Below are 25,811 nucleotides of genomic sequence, written 5' to 3'. Positions count from 1 at the left end.
TATTGAGTTGTATGAGTCTTTTATATATTTTGGATATTAACCCCTTACCAGATAAATGATTTGCAAATATTTTCTCCCATTCAGTAGGTCACCTTTTCATTTTGCTGATGGTTTCTTTTGCTGTGCAGAAGCTTTTTAGTTTGATGGAGTCCCACTTGTTTATTTTTGCTTTTGTTGCCTTTGCTTTTGGTGTCAGATTCAAAAAATCATCACCAAGACGGATGTCAAGGAGTTTATCGCCTTTCTTTCTGGGAGTTTTATGGCTTCAGGTCTTAGGTTCAAGCATTTAACTCATTTTGAGTTAATTTTTCTGTATGATGTAAGACAGTGGTCCAGTTTCATTCTTTTGCACGTGGCTGTCCAGCTTTTTCAAAAACATTTATTAAAGACATTGTCCTTTCCCCATTGTGTATTCTTGGCTCCTTTGTCCTATGACTGTCATTGTGATGCTATTTTGATGATCCAATGGTCTTAATGGTTTTTTAATGATCCAAAGTTTTTAATGATAAAGTAGTCAACTTGATCAATCTTTCCTTGTGGTTAGTGCTTTCTGTGTCTTATTTAAAATATTCTTCTCTACCTCCAAGGTCATGAAGTTATTCTCCTATATTATCTTCTGGAAGTGTTACTGCTTTACATTGAGATCAAAAGCCCAAAATGAATTGATTGAATTTGTATATGGTGTTTGAGGTAGAGATCAAATTTCGGTTTTTTCCCACATGGATATCCAACGGACCTGGCGCTGTGTGTTCAAAACACTATCCTTCACCCACTGCTCTGCAGGACTGCCTTAGTCTTAAATGAAGTATCTACATATGCATAGGTTATTTCTCGGCTTTTTATTTTATTCCATTGGTCTCTTTGCTTATCCTTGCACCAACGCCTCATATTCCTAATTACTGTGGTTTTTACAAGTCATGCTATCCCGCAAAGTTTTCGCATCATGCTCTTCAAAATTGTCTTGAAGAGTAAGTATAACTTTCAGAGTTTCAGAGTTTAAAAAAAAATCTTGGGTTTTGAGAAGATTGCCCTGGATCTATAAATCAATGTTGCTTTCAACAATGTTTACTTTTCTGTGTAGGTCTGACACATACCTTGTTACATTTATTCCCTGCTATTTAAAAATCCTTATTGCTTTTTTCTAAAAAATTCCATTTTATTCACTGCTTATTGTTAACATTTCTTTGTATTTCCCCTATTTTGAGTGAGACTGAGCATCTTCATATATTTAAAATCTATTTATATTTCCTTTTCATGTTCTTTGTCTTTTCTCCTCTTATTTACTAGAAACTCTTAATGTATTCAGGAAATTAGCACCTGTGATTTTTAAAAATGTGCAAACACATTTTCCCAGTTTTTCTTTTGACTTTAGAATACAGTTTGAAAATAAACTTTTCCAAAACAATCTTTTAAAATAGATTATTAATATCTGTAAAAAGGCATATCGAATATTTTAGAGACTATTACTTAAATATGTTTGAAGTCTAAGGTAGCTGGAAGATGATGTAAAAAGTGGGTTTATAATTTAATTTCTATTCACATTGATGTTTGGTATCACTTACCATTTTTTTTCTCTTGTCGGATGATATTATGACATTCTGCATGTAAGAACTGTAAGTGGTCTGCTACCATTCGTTGCTGACATTCATGAATTACTTTAGTATATGAACTTGGATGTAAGTATTTTCGACATCGAATTTCTTCATCTTTTAATCTACCTAGAACCTTTAGAAATATATTCTTACAGTCAGAAACTACTATGAGAAAACACCTGTAATATCAATAAGTGACTTACATGGCAAAGTAACTTACAAATAAGAATTATATGACTAATTTAAACTCACATTCCATAAGTCATTTCAAAATTTTATTAAGCTAATAGATGTCACATACATTTCAGCACTGTCTTATGAACAGCACGGTCTTATGAAAAGTTAAATGGTCTGCATTTTGTCCTCATTTATTGACCCCAATCATCCTACATATAGACAACCTATATGCAATAGGAAACATGGGTAAAGATCATTAAAAAACAGAATAGGTGGTCACTTCATGAACATTTAACTCTCAAACTAAAAAGTAATTTACATCAACTGGATCATGTAGATTAAGCTAATTACTTTATGTTGATTCATCTTACAAACATAAACAGTATGTACATGATAGTAAACTATCACATTAAAGATTCCATTACATTTTTTTAAAGTAAAAAAAATTTAGTCATAGTCAAATATTTCAATCAAGACCTTTATTAAAGCTTATCCTATAAAAAAGCACTGAGGTACAAACAATACACTGGTTAACATCAACAAGAACCAGATAATAAAGATAATAGCCAGAGAATCTGGCTAATTTCTACCTCAAAAGAAAAACAGACCTAGCCATGTTTAGTATATAAACATGACTTTAACCTGCTTATGGATTAACTAAATAAAAAACGAATTAGAATGTGGGTCTGAGGGAGGCAAGGGAGGATGAGAAAAGGAAAAAAATAAAATAATGAAAACGGGGGGCAGTGTGCATATCAATAAAAAGTAGATTAAGTTTGGAGTGCCTCAATGCAGGGCTTCAAATAAACCACCTGTAGCTGGCAGAAAAAGCCAGAACTAGAGGAAAGATACAGAAAGGGAAGTAGGACAGCCACATGAATTGTCTGTAAATTAAATGACCTATTCTTATAAATGTTATTTTCCAAACATAATCTCCAGTGGCCTTCCTTTTAATAGTTTGAGATCTAGTTTACATATCATATGATTCATCCATTTAAAGTATACAATTCAGTGGTTTTTGGTATATTACATTATTAGTTTTTTAAAATTGTGGTAAAATATATGTAACATAAAATTTGTCATTTTAACCATTTTTAAGTGTACAATTCAGTAGCATTAATTACATTCACAATGTTGTGCAACTGTCTATTTCCAAAACTTTTTCATTACACCAAACAGAAACTGTGTAACCACTAAGCTATAACTCCCTATTCTCCCCTCCCAATAACTTCTAATCTATAATACTTTCTGTCTCTGTGACTTTGTCTATTCTAGATATTTTATATAAGTGGACCCATACGATGTTTGTCCTTTTGTGTCTGGCTTATTTCACTCAACATAATATTCTCAAAGTTAATCCATGTTGTAGCGTGTGTCAGAATTTTATTCCTTTTTAAGGCTGAATGACATTCCATTGTATGTATACACATTTTGCCTGTCTTTTCAACTCCTGAAAGGCATTTGGGTTGTTTCCATTGTTTGCCAACAGCCTGTTTTAGAGAGCCAGATATAACGATGAGAGTATGTACCCCTGATATTCTGTGTGCACTTCCCAGGATTGGATCTAGAATCTTTAACAAGAGTCTAAGATGTAAAAAGGGCTAAGTGCTAAGACCCACTGACTTAGTGTAGCCTGCACTTAACGGAGGAAAATATCCTAGATAACTTCCTCAAGATCCCAGAGCTAAAGAGTGACAAAGCATGAAAAGAATTAAACAACTCAGACTTCTGGACCTGGGCTCTGTGGAATATGCACCATTGTATCATATCAGTAAGTACTGATATTTCCTGACCTATGGCCTATGGAAGCCTCACTACAGCTATTCCACTTGAAACATTTTACCTTTCTTTCTTTTTAATGTTTATTTATTTATTTATTTTATTTATTTATTTGGTTGCACTGGGTCGTAGTCGCGGCAGGCGGGCTCCTTAGTTGCAGCATGCGAACTCTTAGTTGAGGCATGCATGTGGGATCTAGTTCCCCGACCAGGGATCGAACCCAGGCCCCCTACATTGGGAGTGTGGAGTCTTAACCACTGCGCCACCAGGGAAGTCCCCATTTTACCTTTCTTAAAGGTAAACAAACTAACAAAAATCATCTGATAATAAAATGCTTGAAATCCAACACTGCCGATGAAAAAACCTAGTTAAAATTTCTAACATATCTTATCTGATGACTGAATTTATAATCTCACTATTCTTTCACTGAGAAAATATACATGGAATTATAAATATGGTTATCAATGTGTTGGTTTAATGAGTAAAATTTCTCATGGAGGTTTTTCTCAGCCTTCCACAAACTTAACAGACCAAAAAGACCCAGTATCTAGAATTATTATATTTTTACTATTTTTTTCCTTCCATTTTAGAGGAAGATAAAAACCCCAACCCCTAGCTTTTGTACTTATCCTATTCCCTTATCTACTAAGCACAAAATATAGTTTATTTTGCCAAGAATATGAATATATATTACTTTTAAAGACAAGCAAATCCAGCAATCAGGATTTATCAGAAATCATCAACCACAATAAAAACTGGAATAGCACCTTTTCTATGGAAAATGCCATAGCAGGAACAATGATTTATCAATAGGTGTTGTACATTAACTATAACTCAGCGTAATGATCAAAAAAACAGAACTTTTTCCACCAAAAAAATATATTAACTAAGATAACTAATATTAAATAAAACCATGCCTGATATATACTAGATGATGTAGTTAACATAATGTTTTCTTACCTTTTCCATATACTGTGAGCAGTTTGATTCTTGTAATAAATTTGAAGCTTCTTGTTTGTAATACTCTCCTGTTTCAGTCAGGAAGGGAGACTCAAAGATTTCCTGATAAAACTAAATAAATCAATTAAATCATATTTAAAAAATTAGAACAGGCAACTTAAGAAATTAAAGGTCTAATTATTTATGTTTTTAAAGGAGGCTTTTTACCTTTAAGGGGAATTTTTTCTTATACTGTTCAACATGAACAAAGGAGTTAATAACCCCATGGATTACTTTCTGGTTTGGGTCTTCTCCACCACGATCACTAAAACAAGGTATAACACAAAACATTCTTGAGAATACAAATATCTATGGAAATATACCAAAGTATGCCACAATACGGCTGCTTATTCTATTGGTCTAATCACATTATGTATAAAGCATTTTAAAGGTCAATGCACATGATGCTTAAAAATGATTTTTCATATTGCAGCTGAATTAATATTTATGATAGTTTATGTACACATTAGATGTCATTTCAATAAACAACAGAAAAGCTTAATTGTAAAATTAAAGATACTATGTTGACACTAAGATGATACTTCTTCAATTTTAATAGAGTAGCTATGAGCCCATCAATTCAAGACTTTAAATACCAGTGGTTAAGAATATTTGAATTTCACTCACCACAAACTCTACTACTAGAGGATGTGGTCTGAGAATGCAGTCTTTGAACCATCACAAGTATGCCTACAGTAATCTGATGAGACTCATTCCTCAAAGGTACACTCTAATACAATATATCGCTCATTGAAATGACTAATAACTGTTGTTCTCTCTCTAAGAGGTCTGCTAGAGCCACTGAGTTGCTTTCATTTAATCACAAAGGTATTTCTCTACTTAGAAATTTAGTGAGATATGTTTTAATATTTCTATATTCTGTTACAGTTACAAAGGGATCTAAGATCATCTCAATTATTCATGTGACATTTTGATAAGTTCCTACTTAGTCAAGGGTACTACTGTGATGCAAGTTTTAATCACAATAAGAAATATAGGTGAATTTTGGCTTTTATAATTACGGAAATAGGAAAATGAAATAGGAAAAAAATAAGAGCGGGCCTAAAGCCACAGTAAAACAGTCTGGCTCTATGTTGGAAGTTTCTGACTCCAGTAATAATGCTCAAATCAAACCATTATACAGTCAAAGGTTTACCTTTCCATGGTAATCTTCCACCTCACTTTAAAATAGTTTTTTTCTTTGAAATAATAATTATTTTACAAAGAAAGCAACAGAAAAATATATTATCATCATTTCCTAGTAAAATCTTCTGGTTTTCATACTGGGATATAAAGATTTTCTAACATTTACGAAAAGTATTGTGGCAATTACCTTTATATATCAGTGTCCCTCCCTGCCTCTGCCTCCCTCTAATCCTCTTTCTGTCTCCCATTAATTATCTGGATATTCTGGGAAAAGTTTGTTGTGCTTGAATTAATATGGCTACAGTCCTTCTGACAGTCACAGAAATGTAGTTACAAAGTCTACATTTTGATATAAGAACTAATAAGAACGATGAGTTCATACAAGGTGACACATGGTGAGCTCCTTTCCTCTGCTGACCTTCCCTCTTAAGCCCAAATTAAATCTGCTGAAATAATGATATAACCTATTCCATTGATTTGGAGCACATCACTTTTTGCCTTTTAACTTTGTCTGGGACCAAATGAAAATCAGTCAAAAGTGAGAAATATCTAAATATTTGGAAAATCAGGTTACCTAAAATTATTTTCATGACCAAATCCTACTGTCCCTGCTCAGCACCAGGAAAACATCCACTGCTGCTATTCTCAGCACTCCTGCCATTTGTTTCTGACCCCAAAAGGCCCAGAAAAGCTGGAATCAGGTAAGGTAGTGCCTAGGAAGAACATCGACATTCCTACTGCTTAATAACTAAATTGTCCTCTCCTGTAAGAAGAACATCTGAACTCAGAAACTCTTAGGCATAATTATTCAATTCACCATACACTTTGATAACTGCACAAAAGGTACTATAGAAAATCAGTGTAATTTATTTCTATTAGGCTGACAGATAATGAAAATAAACTGAAATGATGCTAAGTTAGTACTATATAAAAGCAATGACTAAGCTGGTTATCTGAATAAGCTCTGGTCTCACCTAAGAACAGTGATCCCAAGAGACGAGCTTTGAGAAAAGAATATGAAGAATTTTTAGAATATGGTTCATTATTTGATCTTGACAGAACTAAGTGGAAAATGCCTACAACAATCATAATGAAATCACTCAGCTGGGAGGATGGGAACGAATAGGAACAGTTTATTGTAGCCCCTAAGACCAGGATTTTGGAGTCAGACTACCTAGGTTCAAGTTCTGGCTGCAGAATATGTCACCTTGTGCAGGTGCTTATTAACCTTTAGTACTCAGAGATGTCCCCTTCTGTAAAGTGGGGGTAAGAAATGTACCTACTCTCATGAGGATATGGTAAAGATTATGTATAATCCAAGAAAGTATGTAGCACACTGCCTGGTACATGAGTAAACCATCAATAAGCTAGTATTTTAAGTACAGATAGGCACAAAATGGAAGCATTTTCAATAAATTAGAGAGGAGAAGAAAGCTAAGAGACCAAAAAAAGCACTAACTGTGATTTTAAAACCAAGGCATTTTAGAGGGCAGACCAGGTTTGTGATGGTCATTAAAAGTTAGGCTGGAACTCTCAAAAGTCCTGATTCTGATATGTGACAATGGGCAAATTAATCTCTTGGTGAAACTCCCATTCACCCCCTATTATTAAAAGGAGAATATGGTTCCAACAAATTAAACGCAGCCTCCTGCTCTCACTCCAAATCTGAGAAGTGACAGGAAGGATACTTTTTAACGCTCCGTTGTTGGCTGTAGCCCTTGGACCTGTAGAAATTGAAAAAACAGAATGAAGACTAGATAGCACAGAAAAACAAAATTACGGACCAAAATGCACAAGAGAAAGAACCGCTAAAAGGAGGGGGTGGAAGATAGTGAAGGAGGACGGGCAAGAAGTGGTGTTACTGAAAGTGGGTTGGCACAAAACCTGCGAGGTCATCAGCAGACTAGCTGCTCTGCATATCCCTGCAGGAGCAGTGAGTGTGGTGCCACGAGGAAGGGAAGCGCCTGCGCCCAGACTGCGCCCAGACTGCGCCAGACTGCTCCAGACTGCGCCAGACTGCCCCCAGGCTGTGCCAGACTGCTCCAGACTGCGCCCAGACTGCTCCAGACTGCTCCAGACTGCACCCTGACTGCTCCCAGACTGCGTCCAAACTGCACCAAACTGCCCCCAGACTGCTCCAGACTGCACCCAGACTGCGGCCAGACTGCGCCCAGACTGCTCCCAGACTGCGCCAGACTGCTCCAGACTGCGCCAGACTGCCCCCAGGCTGTGCCAGACTGCTCCAGACTGCGCCCAGACTGCGCCAGACTGCTCCAGACTGCTCCAGACTGCACCCTGACTGCTCCCAGACTGCGTCCAAACTGCACCAAACTGCCCCCAGACTGCTCCAGACTGCGCCCAGACTGCGCCAGACTGCGCCCAGACTGCACCAGACTGCTCCAGACTGCACCCAGGCTGCACCCAGACTGCGCCCAGACTGCCCCAGACTGCTCCAGACTGCCCCAGACTGCTCCAGACTGCGCCAGACTGCTCCAGACTGCACCCAGGCTGCACCCAGACTGCACCCAGACTGCCCCAGACTGCTCCAGACTGCGCCCAGGCTGCACCCAGACTGCACCCAGACTGCGCCAGACTGTGCCCAGACTGCTTGGTCCCAACCCCAGAGCACCTCAGGAGGCACTGGGAAATCAAGGAAACAGTTCACCTTCAGACTGGCAAGACTTGATGAGTAGTAGAGAAACGGGTTCCCGTACTCTGCCTTTGGAAGAACAGGTACTTTACAGAGGGCAACATTAATTCTAAATGCACATACTCTATGGCTCCAAACATCTGCACCTGTGCATGACAGAACCAAGAGTTGTAGTAATGGAAAAACTGGAAACAACCTAATAGACATTACTAGGAGAAGAGTTTAAAAACTGAGGTAGAGCCATACCAAATATTCTATAGAGTTTAGGAAGAATGAGGAAGATCTCTATGTACAAACATAGAAAAATTATCAAGATATAAAATTGAATTTTAAAAGAAGTACGTCATAAATGATTTTCAGAAGTTAGAAAAAAAGAAAAATTTCTATACTTAAAAAAAGAAAACACAATATTCTGTATTGTATTCTGTATCATATTTATTTCTCTACATAGATATAAAAATTCACAGGAAAAGGTGTGAAAAGACAGCTAACCAGATGATCACAGGGATTACCTCTGTGGAGAGGAAGATTGAGGAAAGGATCTGGAACACTCAAAGTTTTTCAAGAATGCATTTACATATCATTTGTGTATTTGGAACTAAGTTTTTCACTGAGTAGCTGGTACCAGGTCTGGGGAAGAAAATGTACAAGATAAGCCTGGAATATCCTGACATACTACTAGATAGCAAGAAAGTTATCAATGATGACTAGGGTCACTTCAAAAAGACTCTGGCACCAACTAACCAAAGAGAGGCTATTTAAACTTTAATAAAGTTAGACAATGAATAGGAACAAATCAAATATATTTAAGTCTATAAGTTTCATCACGGTATGTTGAAAAAAAAAAGCTAATTGGCCACTTTTTGAACATGACAGCAAACCAACTCATTATCCTGACAACTGGGTAAAGAAAAGAAAAGAAACAAGAAGTTATTTCGCCTTTCCTATATGATAACCAAATAGTTTAGATAAGGGTAAGAATATTTTTGTAAAATGTTTCAAGTTAAAAAATGAAAACCGAATGACAGAATTAAAGTGGTATCGTTTTACAAACCCCAATATACTAAAAGATGTCAGCATTTAGCATCAGTGGCTGCTTACATCAAAAAAAGAGTGAAAAATCAGACATTACCAAAGAATAAAATATCTGTGGTTTTGCCTGCAAGAACCAACCTGAGTCTGAGTAAAACACTGAACTGCCAATTTATAGGAAACAGAGGACAAAGAAACACGTATAAATGGGCCTCATGCATGCAATCAGCAAAATCCAGACGGTGGTAAAGTCTAAAGATCAAATGGCCAGGATTCATGAACAAATAAGTTACAAGTTAAAAAAAAAAAAAAAAGGATGGAGGAGAAACCTATTGATTAAAAGATTTAAAAGATGTATGAAGGTTTTTTTTAGGATAGACAAGACTAAACTACAGAGTCTAGGAATGCACACATGGGTGAAAAAACCATAAGGAAATAGAAGAAAGTGATTGCCTCAAAAGTTGGGTAGTGGTTACTATGGGAGAAAGGGAGGGGATGGGACACACACAAGGGTCTCAGGGGAGGCTGGCCTGGTTCTAGTCCTTAACCCGTGGGGCAGTAACAAGCACATTCACCTTATAATAATTCATTAAGCTGTACATTTGTGTTGTATGGCCTCCTGTATCTATACTTAATTTTACAAGCACACAGCAAAATACCCAAAGGTCCAAAAGAAAACTGTTATAACAATATTAATATGTGACAGAATATGGAAAAAGAGCACAAGATAAAGTTACTACATAACAATAAAAACAATTAACCATGAACAGAATAATCCTGATATTTATTTAACTAACAACAGAGCCTCAAAATTCATAAAACAAAACCTAACAACTGCACGGATGAAAATCCGTAAGTCTAAAACGAGCTGGGAAATTAAATCATCGCTCAGAAACTGAGACACAGAAGGATAAAAACTACTACATTAAAGTTTATTTTTATCCAAGATATTTTTCCTCAACGAAATCTATAATTTCTTAACAGTTGAGAAACAGAATAACAAACATATGAACATGCCAGAGAAAACACAAATCAGCCATAGCAGCCTATGTTATAAATTTTCCTAATTCAAAGGGGAAGAAAGAATTTTATTTAAAGTTTTAAAGTTTTTTTTTTAACATCTTTATTGAAGTATAATTGCTTTACAATGGTGTGTTAGTTTCTGCTTTATAACAAAGTGAATCAGTTATACATATACATATGTTCCCATATCTCTTCCCTCTTGCTAAAGTTTTTATTTTGGGGTTTCCCTGGTGGCGCAATGGTTGAGAATCCACCTGCCAATGCTGGGCACATGGGTTCCAGCCCTGGTCCGGGAAAATCCCTCAGGCCGCGGAGCAACTAAGCCCGTGCGCCACAACTACTGAGCCCACGCACCACAACTACTGAAGCCCGCATGCCTAGAGCCTGTGCTCCGCAATAAGAGAAGCCACTGCAATGAGAAGCTCGCCCACCACAACGAAGAGTAGACCCCATTCACTGCAACTAGAGAGAAAGCCCTCGCACAGCAACTAAGACCCAACACAGCCAAAAATAAATAAATAAAATATATATTTTTAAAAATTTTAAAAATTAAAAAATTAAAGTTTCTATTTTTGTTCAAAGACTACTTGACACTAGAAAGTTAACTGCAGAGCTACTGGAAAAAAGGAAAGCAATTCTGAATCCATTTAGCATTAAAAAGTCTGTGTTTTTAACAGTATCTTTAAGCATCTAAGCAATTCCTTTTACCTGCATTTAAAAATGTATCTACTTTCTTCTCTCTAATTTCATATTCTTACACTGTAACATTTAGATCCACAAAGTTACAGCATTTTATTTATTAAAATTAAAAACAATGTTAGGTTGTTACTACGCTGAAAGTCCCAATTGGCAATTCTATTTTATTATAAAAGACAAGTTATTATATGAATAGAATTACTTTTATCTTTCCTTAGTGAAGCAGACACTGTGAAAACATGCAGATACACAACCTATGATTACATCACTTGTTTCTTTCTTCCTAATATAGGAGGAGCACTTTTACTTTTGGATTATCAATTAAATTTTATGTGTACAGATTTCATGATACCATGAAAAAAAAATTAAACAATTGTTTCATTGACTCTCTTAAGCAAACAAAAAAATTCTGCAACCTACATTCCACTTTTAAATCTAGTACTTCACTGAAACAGTTTCTCTAAAATGCATGAAGCTGGGATTATTCCTGTAGCGTTTATATACCTCAAAAGAAGCCACCTTTATAGGATACAATTAATCAAAAAAAGAGCCTGGACCTAGTCTGTACCTTAAAAGCAGAGGATACATGGTCGTTTAGCCTTTTACGTCACTTTATATTGCTGTCTTGTTTTCCTGCCTGTGACGTTTTTAGACCGTCTTTTTTGATCTACAGAAACCCCACTCCATCCAATTCCAACTTTTTTCAAAAGTCATGAAATTGTATTACAGTTTACTGAGCATTTCAGCATTCATGCCTAGTAAGAATTTTCACTTAGCAGAACATTTTGATTTCACAAGAAAAAATCCTCCATTAGCTTGACAGATAATTTTACCTCTTTCAAGGCTGAGATGGCCCTCAACCTTCTGAAATCTTCCAAGAAGATCAACACACTACCTGTGAGTTGGGGAATTTTTATGATCTGTATATTTCTCTTACAATAAGAAAATGAAGGACAGTTCTATGTGTGAGTCTATACAAAAACTCCTAGAGATGTAGGTGATGGTGCAGCATAAAATATACCTCTGCACAACCAAAGTTACATTAGGAAGTACTCTTTTCCTAAAGGTGCTAACCAAATTAATTCATCTACTGAGGAAGCTAAGAGCACACAGCGAAAAGATGGAGAGAGTATATCACTTGGGTAAAATAAAGAACACTTAACTGAGGTAGGGATTATCTAACCCAAGTTGTAGGAAAAGAGCTGTTATCATTAGTATCAGATAAGCACCTGAGTGGTGGAAGCAAGCATTTTAGCTAAAGGACAAGTGCTTAAGAATCACAGGGCTAAACAAACTGTAAAACCCTGGGAACAGTTTTAAAGCAGCAGTATCTAAAAAATGTTGATGTCCAAGTGTAAACAGTGTACCAAGTACTAAATGTATTTAAGAACTAGGAAAGACACATGTCTTTTCTTTTAGCAGCTCTTGGCTATTATGATAAAAAAATAACCTCTCAGACTACATTAAATAATGTTAGCACTAAGGGAGACCGATCTAGGCAGGAATAAAACCAGGTCTATCTATCAGGGATTGCCGGCCTGTCATTTGTCCTTGCTCTGAAATCTTTTCACTGTATAATCCTCTCCACTTCATCTCACCTTTTTCAATCTACTTTTCCCAGTGCTCTGGGCAATTTACCACTCTCTCATCATGCTTTATTGTCACCCTATCTGTCCATGATATCTCACATGACAATGGGTAAATAGATGTTACAGCAATGTAGCAGAAAGACCCAAATTGGAAGCTTAAAGACATGGAGTCTCTTTCCTACCTACATCAATTTCAATAAGTCATTTTTCCTTATTGAAGTTCAATCTGCTTACTTATAAATAAAACCTGCCTGGCCTCCTTGAGATCAAATAAAGAAAATACGTGTGAAAACACTAGAATACTCAAAGCATTATAAAACCAAAATATATTCATCATTAAGCTAAAGTACTGGAGCTAGGAGTGGAAGAAACATTCTGTGGATTGAAATGACAGGCATAATGGATTTAGAGTTAAAAATTCCAGATTTGAATCTCTGGAATTAAGAAGATGGGAGCTGAATAGAGCAACACAACTGTAAAATGGTAAACTGTACCAATCACCTAGGGTGAAGATTAAATGGGATTCACACATAAAGTTTTTAGATCACTGCTTGGTACACAGTTTCCATATTTTATTATTATTATTAAGCCTTAGTACCCTTAGCTGTAAAATGTAAGATAATACCTACCTAATAGAGTAGACATAAAAAATAAATGAGATATTAGTAAAGCATGTTGAATAATACTTTAATGGAAACTGATTTTAACAACAAAACCAAAACAAGTTGCCCTAATGTCTCTAAACATATAGTCTCTATGTCTTTTCCAGAATTAGTATCCTACTGTTGTATTATTTTTCTCACAGTTATATTTTCTTTAATTTTTCATAAAATTCATTTTTAACAAGCTAACAATCACACTTAAGGAAAATTTACTAGGTTGGATCAAAATTATATTAAAGAGACATTTCATTAAAAGTGCATTTAGAAAATTATAACAATATTTTCATTATACTTTTAATGTAAAATAGCTGAATTCCAAGTCAAGAAGAAAGCTAATATTTCTTAGCAAAGGAAATTATACTAGAGCCTGTAACTCTTGTTGGAAGTGTTCTTTTAGTCAGTCATAGTTCAGTGGAGAAAGAGGAAGGAAGAAAACTGTTCCACCCTACTGCTTCACTACTGCCTTTCCTCTCTCTCATCACCTTTGGAAACACTGGAATCATGAAAAGCGTGAGTGACAATTTTTAAAAACCAAGTTACTAACTCCTACCACATATTTTCTATTTGGTGTTAACATTAAATATTAAAATAGTCTCTCCTTTTGTGGCTTTTTTTCTTAACCTCTTATTTCTTATTAGGAGCCCCATAGTAAGAACAACGCTCTGCTTTTTTCCTCACATAAAAAACTCCATATTTGGGTCTTCTTAAATGAAAGCAGTTTCAGAGGGAGTGGCCATTATCACACAGCAATTCATTGGTCTACAGAATTCCTTTCACAGTAGTTCCAGTCACCTAAAATTTATCTGTGTGAGTGATTTCAGTTTCTGATTCCCCAGAGCTGAGGTCTAGTAAGAATCTTCTAGGCCAGAGCTGACCAAGAATGTTCTACTCTGGACTCCACAGGATAACTTACTTGGTGCCAAACCTTATTCACACAGCAGTTTGGTAAAGAGTCAACCATTGTGGGCCATGAGGACAGTGGAAGCCCTTTTCTCATAAATTTACCTCACAAGTTAACTGATTATTAAGGTGACCAACAACTGGAAGAATCTGTTTTCCTGAGTAGGTTATTGTCATCAGGGTTTCAGCTGAGAATACGTTCAAACAACTCAGCACTGCCTACAAGATCCACGACGTTTCAGGATTACAAAACAAGTCACTTCCTTCAGGGACTTATTTATTTACTAAGCGTATTAGGTCACAGTGAAATCTGCCCCCCAAAACCAAAAGATTATAAAACGATTTTAAAACATTGGCATTAGAATGGAAAATGAGGCTTGTTACAGTAAAATGAGGCCTACGTGCAGTTGACAGCCATGCAACTGTTCACTATTTTGGACCATTTCAAACAGCAAATTAGAACTGACTCAAGAAGATCAATGTCAGTACTCACTTTTTGATTTCTCGGAGTAGCATTCGGATGAGGATGGTCTGAAGTGGTTCAACCATCAATTTCCTCCACATATCCAATGCTAGCTGCCAGGAAAAATGAAAGTCATCAAGGCTGAATTACTTAGTATTTGATTTAAACATTTGTTCAAGACTTCTTTTAAAAGTAAAAACACCCATCAAATGAAGTATTTATAACTATACTTCAAAATTCAAATAAAAATTGAATATAAGGAAAATAAATTTCTAATTTAAAATGACAATGACTATCATATCAGACTTGTACAAAGAACAGAATTAAGCTTTTATCATTAATTGAAAATCTTACAGAAATAACTGATTTTTATAAAACCTTAATTTATTGATTGTTAAATGCCCAATATTAGGAAAGGGCTATAGACGCCAAAACTATAATGGAAACAAAGGAGTTATGTTAAATAAAATAATGTGATTTGGCTGTTGGCTGGTTTTTGAAATTATAACACCTCTCATACAAACATAAAAGAATAAGTCAATTTAAAGAATAATAAAATAAACATCCTTGTATTCAACACCCAATTTAAGAAATATGACTTCACCATTACTGTTGCCCCAAATGTCCTCCTCCTTTCTTTCCCCTCAGAGATTATCACTATCCTGCGTTTTGTGTTAAATCATTCCCTTCCTTACAGCTCTACCAAGTGTGTAACCATCCCATATGATATTTTTGAAGTTGACTATTTCTTTTTTTTTTTTGGCCACACCACGTGGCATGTGGGATCTTAGTTCCCCGACCAAGTATCAAACCCGTGCCCCCTGCAATGGAAGCGCGGAGTCCTAACCACTGGACCGCCAGGGAAGTCCTGAAGTTGACTGTTTCTGACCTTGATAACAAAATCACATTGTATGCTCTTCCATGTATGATTTTTGTTTTGGTTTGTTTTGTTTGTTGTTATTTTTTAATTTTATTTATTTTTTTGTTATTTTTTAATCTTATTTCTTATGTATAATTTTTTAACCGTAACTTTGTTACTGAAATCCAACCAAATTGATAAAGAGTTTATAGTTCAATCGTTGGCATTGCTATATAGTATCCTCTTGTATGAAGACACTATGATCAACTTTTACTTTCTACTGCTGATGACACTGTTTGTGATCCCAGCTTTTGCCACTGAGAACACTGCGGCTGTTCCTGCATTCACCTTCTGGTGGTCATAGGCAAGTGGTTCCCTGACACACACCTACGAGTGGAGAGGCTGGCCGACAGGAGCAGGCATGCATGCAGCTTTACTAAATAAAGCCAAGTGGTTTTCCACTTTACATTTGAAGCCAACATCCTGACAACAACTGCTACTGCCAGGCTCCGGTCAGACTTTGCCAATGTGATGGACATAAAGTGGACCTCCTTCAGGTTTTAACTGGCAATTTCCTGAATAAGGCTGGGCATCTTTTTATGATTTTTGTGCATTTCACTTTTCTTTTTTCTCTGTAAACTGTCCATTCATCTCTTTTGCCCATTATTCCATTAATGTTTGTCTTGTTCTCAGTGCGACCTAGTAGTTCTTTATATATCGTGGAAATTAATCCCTTGACAGTTTTACATATCGCACTTTGTCATAGTTTGTGACTTGACTTTTGAATTTCTTTACAGCATTTTTTTAAGTAAAAATATATTCTATTTTAATGTGCTCAAATTTATCAATCTTTTCCTTTATTGTTTGCATTCTTGTGTCTTTTAAGAACTCTTTCGCTCCCTAAGGTCAACCTTAAGGAGATATGTGTGCTCCTATGTTTTGCCTTCACATGAAAGCCTTTAAACTCCAATATGTTTTTCTCATACAGAGTACAAGTTATTCCAGTATCAAAAACTGATTTCTCCTAAAAAAAAAAAAATTGATTTCTCCTGTTTCCAACGTAGCTGCATCCACACAGGTATGATTCTGTTTTTAGCCTCTCTACTGTTTCCCTAGGATAACTTTATTCTGATCCACTGGTAATTTTATAAAAATAAGTAAAAGCATCTGTTTTCCCACAAGGAACATTCTTCAGGTTTTGCCTTCTTTTTCTTTTTAATTAGCACAAAGAAGATAATACATAAGAAAATGGGATTTTATAGCTGTAGTAGGAGGGCAAACTGGTAAAGCCTTTGAAAGGCAAGGTGGCAGGGCTATCAAAGTTCAGGCTGTGCTTTGACCCAGAAAATCCACTTCCCGGTACTCACTCCATGAAAATTTCTGCTCATGTACAAGCAGATATATACACAAATGTAACTCCATGATTGTAAGATTTCTGTTTACTTTACTCATTACCATATTCCCAGCATATAGTACAGTGTCTAGCACACAGAGGGATTCAAAAATATTTAATAAGTGAACAAATGAACAATGATGTTCACACAGTATTGTCTGTGACAACAAAAAAATGAAAACTAAGGGGAATAGTTTAATAAATAATTAATAATTATTTGTTCTCCCTACTTTTTAAACAAAAGGCAAGAAATACAAGTTGCAGAATTTTATGTATGCTCTGATGTCAAAACTATTATGTGTGTATATATATATTTATATGTAAATGCGCAGGTAAAATTCAGAAAAGACATAAATCTAATTGTTTATAGTGATTTCCTCTGGGAAGAGGAGTGGGCATGATAGTGTTAGTGATAAGGAACAATTATAAAATAAAACATTCGCTTATCACCCTACAAACTAAAGCAACTGCTATTAAGATTCTGGTGTTTCCCACTGATCTGTTTCTCTACATCCTTTCCCCTCTACAGCTTTATTCCTATTAAACATATAATGTTGTGTCCAAATGTTTTCAAAAACCATTTTCCCCTTTGTTAATGTTTCTATGAACTGTTTTCTACTAATTTATCCCTTTGCCTACTTTTATAACAAAATCATATTGTATATAGTCTTCTATGTGTGATTTTTATTGGATATTGGAAATTTAGACTGTTAGCCCATTAGTCACCCTTATTAATGACTGCAAGGAATACTTTTAAACATGTAAACCTTTTTTTCCGTATTAGTTTTGGAGTACAAATTACCAGACGTGGGATTACCTGGTCAACAGGTATTGAACATTTTAAAGTCTACTGAAAGACACGGATAAATTTCTTTCTAAAAGGGTTATTCTAATTTAAATTTCTACTAATGCTGCATCTTAGTTGTTTATTTCCTTCACTGACACCCATCAAAATTTAACATTAATTTCTTTACTTAGTTGGCATCTGCTTCCCCATGAGGAGAGCAGACCTTCTGTCTGTTCACCATTGTATCCCGAATGTCCAGCTACTCGATAAATATGTACGACATGAATAAAAAAACACTGCACTAGGGCTTCCCTGGTGGCGCAGTGGTTGAGAATCTGCCTGCTAATGCAGGGGACACGGGTTTGAGCCTTGGTCTGGGAAGATCCCACATGCCGCGGAGCAACTAGGCCCGTCAGCCACAACTACTGAGCCTGCGCGTCTGGAGCCTGTGTTCCGCAACAAGAGAGGCCACGGTAGTGAGAGGCCCGTGCACCGTGATGAAGAGTGGCCCCCGCTTGCTGCAATTAGAGAGAGCCCTCGCACAGAAACGAAGACCCAACACAGCCATAAATTAATTAATTAATTAATTAATAATAATTTTAAAAACCACTGCACTAGAGTATTTCTTGCATAGTCAGTATATGTTTTATATATTATTATAATTTTCCACATTTAAATCTGAACTGTACCTCAAAAATTTGAGTGAATTGGTTGAACTGCACACTTTATTGTTTTACGCTGAATTTCTTTAATTACATTTTAAAGTTAAAATAAATTTGTTGCATCCACAAATTTGTATTTCCTCTCTTTTAGGTTCTCTTTTTAAGTCCATGTCCTTCACACTTTTCAACCATAAGAGTCTCAACATTTTCTAAATACTTTTTATGAGATTTTTCATACAGCAGAACTATTAACCTTCTGTCATTCATCCATCATTAATTTAACTATTAAAATAATACTCATCACATCTTTTCTGTTCTTCTCATCTATCTGAAGATTCTTAGGAAATCATGACACTATTTCATTTACTTAACATTCAGGATTCTTTTTTTTTCCCCCTTTAGCCACGCAGCTTTCAGGAACTTAGTTCCCTGACAAGGGATCGAACCTGCATCCCCTGCATTGGAAGCACAGAGTCTTAACCACTGGACCGCCAGGGAATTATTCCCTAGGATGTTTTAAATCTTGAAAATTTTAAGATAGTCCACTCAGTGTCCTTAAGAAAAGGACAGTGAATCAAATTTCCTCAGTATATAAAAACACTCTTATGTTTGCCAGTCATTTAAAGAATGTCCTACCTCTCCTATTTCCATAAGTGGTTCATTCATATCTACACCACCATAACCATACTGAAGGTCAGCTTCTGTCAATTTATTCTTTTTAATAAACTGGGTGTTGAGATACCTGAAAAACAAATGTAATATCAATAGACACTATGTCAAAATCAGTAGGAAAACAAGTAACGTGCAACTTTAGAGCAATAATTTTAGGGTTATAATCAACTGCAGAATAGTTCAGTAATACATCCAAAAGAAACTAATTATATATAAATTAGAAATATAATTTTTTAAAATGATAAAAATTACCAGCCCAACTCCCTTTGCTAGGCCCGAAGAGACAAAGAGTAAGACCTCCAGAGTAGCAAAAAAAAACCTATTACCACAGTCTCACTTAAAAAAACTCAGGGGTATCGTTCTAAAACTTTCCAATACTCTTATAGCCCAACAGCTCCTATCCAAGGGTCAACCCTCTACAGTCTAATTTGCTCATTCCCGTACTCTTCTTGTTAAATAAGCGAAGTTCACTTTGCAAAGAATTTAACAGAAAATGGTTAAAAGATCAAAGTCAAGAAAGTTCTCTATATTTTATCACCATTAAATACGTAACTTTTCACTTTTAAACAAACAAACAAAAAAATCACAATCAGTAGGTGAGAAAACGCAATCGATTGTTACAGACAGTAAGAAGTATGGGCAAAACTGACAGATTCAAGATCACTTTGTCTACCAGGGGTAAACAGCTTTATAAAGAAAGACTAATAACTGTGATGAACTCTAAGAACTACTAAGATGAATAAAGAGTTCTAAGATTAAATAAAATGTGTACAAAGCCGTGTAATATTCAAGCATCACTTTTCATCATCCCAGATTTCACCACAAGGCCTTTAATGCTCAACACCTAAAACTATTCGTTTGACGGCTTCTGCCAAGGTGAAAATAGCTATTGACAATACAAGTATTTAGGCAACAACCACAAAATCTCTGTATTAAAACACACACTTTCCCACGTTCACTGAATCAAAATGAAAGGTCTGCTGAATGTTCAGACAACTGAAACTGCTAGCAAAGAAAACAAAAATTTCAACTGCATAACTCCACTGACAATCCTAGCAGACGATGAAAAATAATAAAGCGCTACGGCCACCACCACTTACACAAGTTCCCTCCCACATTCACTCACTTCAAGCTCTGGACTCCAGGGCTTACAACCTTGGTGCTCCATGTGACATTTTAGTCTCTTCTGTCCACTGGTTACAAAGTCGTTTCCTTCAAAATACCATTTAGCTTTCCCTTCCATTCTCACTGTAACCCTCATAATTTCCTGCTGTGCTTCCACCACGCCTTCCAGCTGAGAAAAGGGGAACAGGATTGGGAGACGGAAGCAAGAGCTGGAGAGAAACAGCTGCTTCACCTGAAACAGACTCCCTGGGGTAGGGCGTTTCACCTCTGGCCTCTGTCACTCTGGTCTCGGCTCAAACACACCTCTCTCAGGCCTGACCTGACCCCAAACCAAACTAACCTTCACTTTCCACCCCCAATGAAGTAACTATCTAATACATAACTGTTTTCTTCACAGCACTTGCTACTATGTAAAATAATCCTGTTCTTTTCTTTGTCTACTGGTTTTGTACATCCACCTCCTCTCTAGAATGTGAGGTCTGGCAGACAGTGTCCAGAACAGTGGCAGGCAGACAGGCAGTCCTCGAAAAATACTTCTCCGAATTACAAAATGAATAAATGGGTAACGTTCCAGCAGCACGGATGGCAAAAGCTAACATTAGAACACAAACTTGAATCGCTTCTCGGCCTTTTGGCTAAGATCAAGTGTAGTATCTGTTCTTATCAGTTTAATATCTGATACGTCCTCTATCCGAGGACAATATATTAAATGGATTTTTGGAGCAGGGAGTTGGAATAGGAGCTTGCTCCGTCCACTCCACGCATCGACCTGGTATTGCAGTACTTCCAGGAACGGTGCACCCCCTTCGGGGACCTAAAAAGGTGTGCCAAAAAAAAAAAAAAAAGAACACAAACTTGGAAAAGCAGCCTGGAGCCAGATCATAAAAGCATGAATGTCAGGAAATAAAAGTAATCACTGACACTTATGCAGCGCCTATCGTGTGTCAGAGACAGGCATAAACGCTGCCGCTGGCTGAATACCAGGAGGTAGATATATGTGGTTCTATTAGGATCCTCATTTTACGTGTAAGAAAATTGCAGCTTAGACAGCTTAAAGAACTCGGCAAAGGTCCCTCAGCTACTAAGTGGCAGAGCTGGGCCAGAAAACTCACGAGGTCTCCCACTCTCATTCAGCAAGTACTGACCAAGTGCGTGCTGCATGCCAGGTACAACAAGGCACTGAGGATAGAAAAACGAAAAACAAAAATGTAGTCTCTGCCCAGAGAGCTTACCCATCTGGTAGGACATAAAAACACAAACAAATGTAACATTTCAACAGTGAAAAGTGCTGAGTAGGGGGAACTTAGTCATATCTGCACCATTACGTGTGCCTTTCTATAAGACCCTTTGCTCCAAACCATTCCTTTTCTGGTCACTGTACCATGGCCATCCCAGTAATCCTACCTAAAACATTAGCATCACTTATCTCATCCTTCCGTTTACCTCCTTTAATCAGCTGGTCCTCCTGTCCTCCTACACTATTCCTCACCTCCTCCCATTATTTTCCTTTTCACTTTCAATGCCATTCGTTGACTCTCTGCTTGGATCATGTGCAACACTCTCATGACTGATCTCTATTTCCCATTTCTGGTATATCCAATTTACCTAAAAATTCTGCTTTCAGGATATCAACTCCCTATTCAGAAGCCTACAGCAGCCCCCTTATTCCTATACAGTAAGTGTAAACTTCTCAGCGTAGGAGTTTGCTGACTCTGAAGAGTAGCTGCTCGATCTGCAGAAGTCTGGATTCACTAGAGATCTGTGTGTATATTCCGCAGCCAATACGCTGTTTTAGTGGAGCTTTATACGTTTTATATGTGATAGGACAAGTCACTATTCTCTTTCCCGCATGGAATAAATTTTAAACTAACTTTCATTATCTATATTCTTCTCATTACAGATTTCTACTCTTGACAGTTTAAGCTTGATAGAGAAGCTTTTAAAATAATTTATAGATATAATTTAAAATGTAAGTAGCATAATTTTTCATTTTGATTCAGACACCATTCTTAATTTCTAAGTCACTGTAGTATTTTACAATCAGATTTATTAACCACACATTTGTTTTTAAATCAAGATATATATTCTAGGAAATCGTAAAGTAAAATAGCTTTCAATAATTTCTTTAAATAGTCGATACTCTACCACACAGTCAATACCTGACTGTTCTGCTCAGGTCTAACTCATGCAGTAGTACATGTTTTTATAATTCATTCTGGCAACAAAGTGATTGATAAGTATCCTTTGCTTTTCTGGAGTATTAGCAGTAACACAACAGTATTAACTAACAAGAACTAATAGCCTAAGGTAACTGTGAAGTCTCTAAGAAATCAGGCATTTCAATCTATCTTTAAAAAAATCCATTATAAGAACTGTTCCCATGCTAATACCTACTGGATTTCAAGAGTCGTTAGTCCTCAAGCTAATACTTTAAGTACCCCACTTCAAGGGCCCCCAGGGCCTAAACAGATATGTAGGGGCAGGAAAGGTGGGGTAGGAGCACCATTATTTTTCTTTAAAATTGGAACCCTTAAGTCACCTATGCGAATGCATATCCATCTTATAAATCAATCAGAGTAAAGAAAAGGCTAGAAATTACTTCAAAACAATAATACTGAAAAATGCTTTTGAAATAAAACTGATTTTTTTCCTTTACATTTCTTCACACAGATTTCCTTATAGACTAAGATTAATAACAAGAGATAGCCTGGATAACCTACTACCCAACCAGTAAAGACTATCAAGCAGTTTTTTTCTAATTACTAACAAATGTGCCCTCTATGAGAAGGATCTCACCACCCAGTCTACCAATATAATTAAATAAATCAGTCACATGAAGCCAACCCCACAGAGGTCAAACAAAACACTCTATAAGTGAATCCCATGAGCCATTGGTTCTAAGTCTTTACTACAGACAGTGGAAAGTTACTAAATGATTTCAGACGGTGATCAAATTTGCACTTGAGAAGTTTACTAAATAGAATAAATTAGAAATCAAAGGCTGGGAGACTGGTTACAGGGATGTTATCAATAATAGTCCAGGTAAGAAACAATAAAAAGCTTGAACTACAATACTATAATAGCACTGCAAAGGAAATAATAAATTTAAGAGACATTTGGAGGATTTGACCAAGAGGGGTCAGGTAGAGAGGATAACCCTAGGTGAAGGATAACTGAGACTTCCGGCATATACATCTGGATGTTCAGGACTACCATTAACCAAAATGAGTATTACTGGGGCAGCGTGTGTGTAAAAGATAACAAGCTCAGTTGTGAACATCTGCAGTAGTACGATGTACCCACAGAACATCCTGGAGGTACAGGCAGCTAGGTAAGAATATTCCTCTGAAACTTAGACCACCTGCAATAAACATTTATTTTGGTGGTTATCAATATATAGGTTGTAGCTAAAACCAGGAGTAATAGAGATCATCCTAGAAAGAACGCAGAGTGTAGCTAAAGGATGAGAATAGAACCTACATAAGTGACTACAATGACTCTCTAGAATGAGGCTAGGTAGAATGAAGAAGTTAAATGGATTTATTCAGACTGATCTGGGTTTAAATTCTGCCCTTGTAATTTTTCCAGCTCAGGGACCTTGACCTCTCTGACCCTTAGTTTTCCTCCATTGTAAAAAACCAGCTACCTGTTATGGCTTTATATGTATGCACACATATGTGTATATATCATATATATTGCAAAATCTAATAAAAGCTCATCAACAGTACCAATTTAATAGTACTACTTTCAATAATACCAAACTGATTTTGGTAAAGAGAGGTGCAGGAGAACCAAGAGAACGGTGCCCCAGAAAACTAAGAAAGAATAGAAAAACAACTTGAATCTTTACTGAAGTATCTCAGCTAACGAGGGATCCCACTGCATGGCACACAGTCGAAGCACTCTGTTTTGTCATCCATATACCAGTGGCCCCAGCTTCTCAGCAGTGACAAAGACACGCGTGTGCTCTCACTCTGATCCTTAAAACTCCCCCCGCTCTCCCCCACGGTTTAGCTAAGGAATTCTTAAGTTCTATTTATGATTAGGCCACTTTGGTGGATGGAGGGGGGAAATCAAATGTCAGGATGTTTAATGGATGGCAAACATGTTCTGTAAAAGCCAAAGCCACAGTAAACCTTGCCCTTGTTAGCAATTGCTGGTTTCTGGTTTTATTATATTTTGCTCTTCTAAGAGGAAACAGAGCTACCGGCCATTTAGAAGTGAGTTCCAGTTTCTAACATAGGCAGCTTACATCTAGTGAAGTCCAGTGTTGTTATAAAAACCAAAGGGAATACGAACCAGTAAAGCAAAGAAGGACAGACACACCAAGGTGACCATGCCTTGGCCCCATGTACCTGTGCAGGAAACGCTTTGAGACCTAGCTCTACTCCTCTTCTCCAGCAAGAAACTGAGGCAGGGGTTCATCTGTGGCCCAAGCCACAATGCACAGGGCAAAATTATCACTGCAACCATCACAGGCCAAAAGGCCCAGGTGCTTAACAGCACTATTCCCTATTTATCCAGTGTCCTTCAACAAATGGGTCTCTGCCTGTGTACCTAGGTACTGTACTTATTTCCACTGTCTACGTGAATGAGTTAGAGAGGACCAGCCCAGGGTGCCACAGGAACATGCATGAGTGGCAGTTAACACCAAAGATCTAGGCAGGAGACTGAGGCAAGGAGAGGGGAGTTCAGAGCGGGGAATGGGAACTAGTCATTCAGGGAAAGGAAGAAAAGCAATCCAGACAGACAGAAGAGCACAAGGAAAGGCGGGATGATATGAGACCACAAGGTATCACAACACTGCCGGTAATTCAGTACGTCTAGAGGAGAGGGCGGGAGAACCTCAAGAGAAAACTGCCAGGTACTTCCATGAAACATAAAATGCTGAATCCTAGAGTCAAACAAGAGCATGCTGGAGGGGGGCACGAGCTTAGATTCACTAGAAGTTTCATCCAAGCTGAAGTTTCACTTCGGATCTGTCAAGATTTAATGTGTGTTACACAGTCCCAGACAACTGAAGAAACAGAGCTATGCCATCAAATACAGTTTTCGTTTTCACAGAATAAGTTTCCATACACTGCCTGGCTCCCAGATACCCACATGACCCACACTACAGACCTTTCCCCATAGCAGAGAAAAGTCCATACATCAGGTAATGCTTTAGTTCTGCTCATTTTCATGGGTAGTAGGGAGTAAAAACAAACCAACCAAAAACTCCTGCAATTACCAAATGCAGGCAATACTGCTTAGACTGTCAAGAGTCTAAAAGTGTACTTACCTATACAAGCAGTCCATATAGTCTGCACCCTTGCTGTATTCCTCCCAGTACCTATGATACATAACAAGTACTTGCTCTTCAGATTCCAGAACTCTCTAGAAAAAGAAGAAAAATATTTTTTACTCAGAAAGCACTAATCATTTTCATTTGTAAGCTATGAAATTTATCAAAAACTAATGTTCTTAAATAAGTGACATAATTCAAGCACTATATATTACATTTACAAATTACATTCTTATTTTTAACTACCTTTAGTAACAATGAAAGAGCTAGAAAAAAAATGTGAATCTTAGATATGAAAGTGCAGCATCTATACTGGAGAGT

General features: G+C 36.7%; 1 protein-coding gene across 6 annotated transcripts in view; it reads right to left on the bottom strand.

Moving 5' to 3' along the window:
- The window catches only part of CUL2 (cullin 2), an 82,296-nt gene that overhangs the window by 24,315 nt on the left and 32,170 nt on the right, over nucleotides 1–25,811 (bottom strand). For all 6 annotated transcript variants that reach the window (XM_082449725.1, XM_082449724.1, XM_082449720.1 and 3 more), the window contains 6 exons: nucleotides 25,488–25,582; nucleotides 19,046–19,151; nucleotides 14,739–14,821; nucleotides 4,716–4,812; nucleotides 4,509–4,619; nucleotides 1,563–1,725 (listed from right to left, as the gene is read on the bottom strand). In XM_082449725.1, coding sequence (XP_082305851.1) covers nucleotides 1,563–1,725; nucleotides 4,509–4,619; nucleotides 4,716–4,812; nucleotides 14,739–14,821; nucleotides 19,046–19,151; nucleotides 25,488–25,582 — 655 coding nt within the window. The remainder of the gene's footprint in view (nucleotides 1–1,562; nucleotides 1,726–4,508; nucleotides 4,620–4,715; nucleotides 4,813–14,738; nucleotides 14,822–19,045; nucleotides 19,152–25,487; nucleotides 25,583–25,811) is intronic.

Source organism: Balaenoptera physalus (assembly GCF_965194825.1).
Source record: "Balaenoptera physalus genome assembly, chromosome: 2".
Lineage (NCBI taxonomy): Eukaryota > Metazoa > Chordata > Mammalia > Artiodactyla > Balaenopteridae > Balaenoptera > Balaenoptera physalus.
The sequence above is the reverse complement of the archived record's forward strand: the minus strand, read 5'-3'. Positions and strand labels throughout refer to the sequence as shown.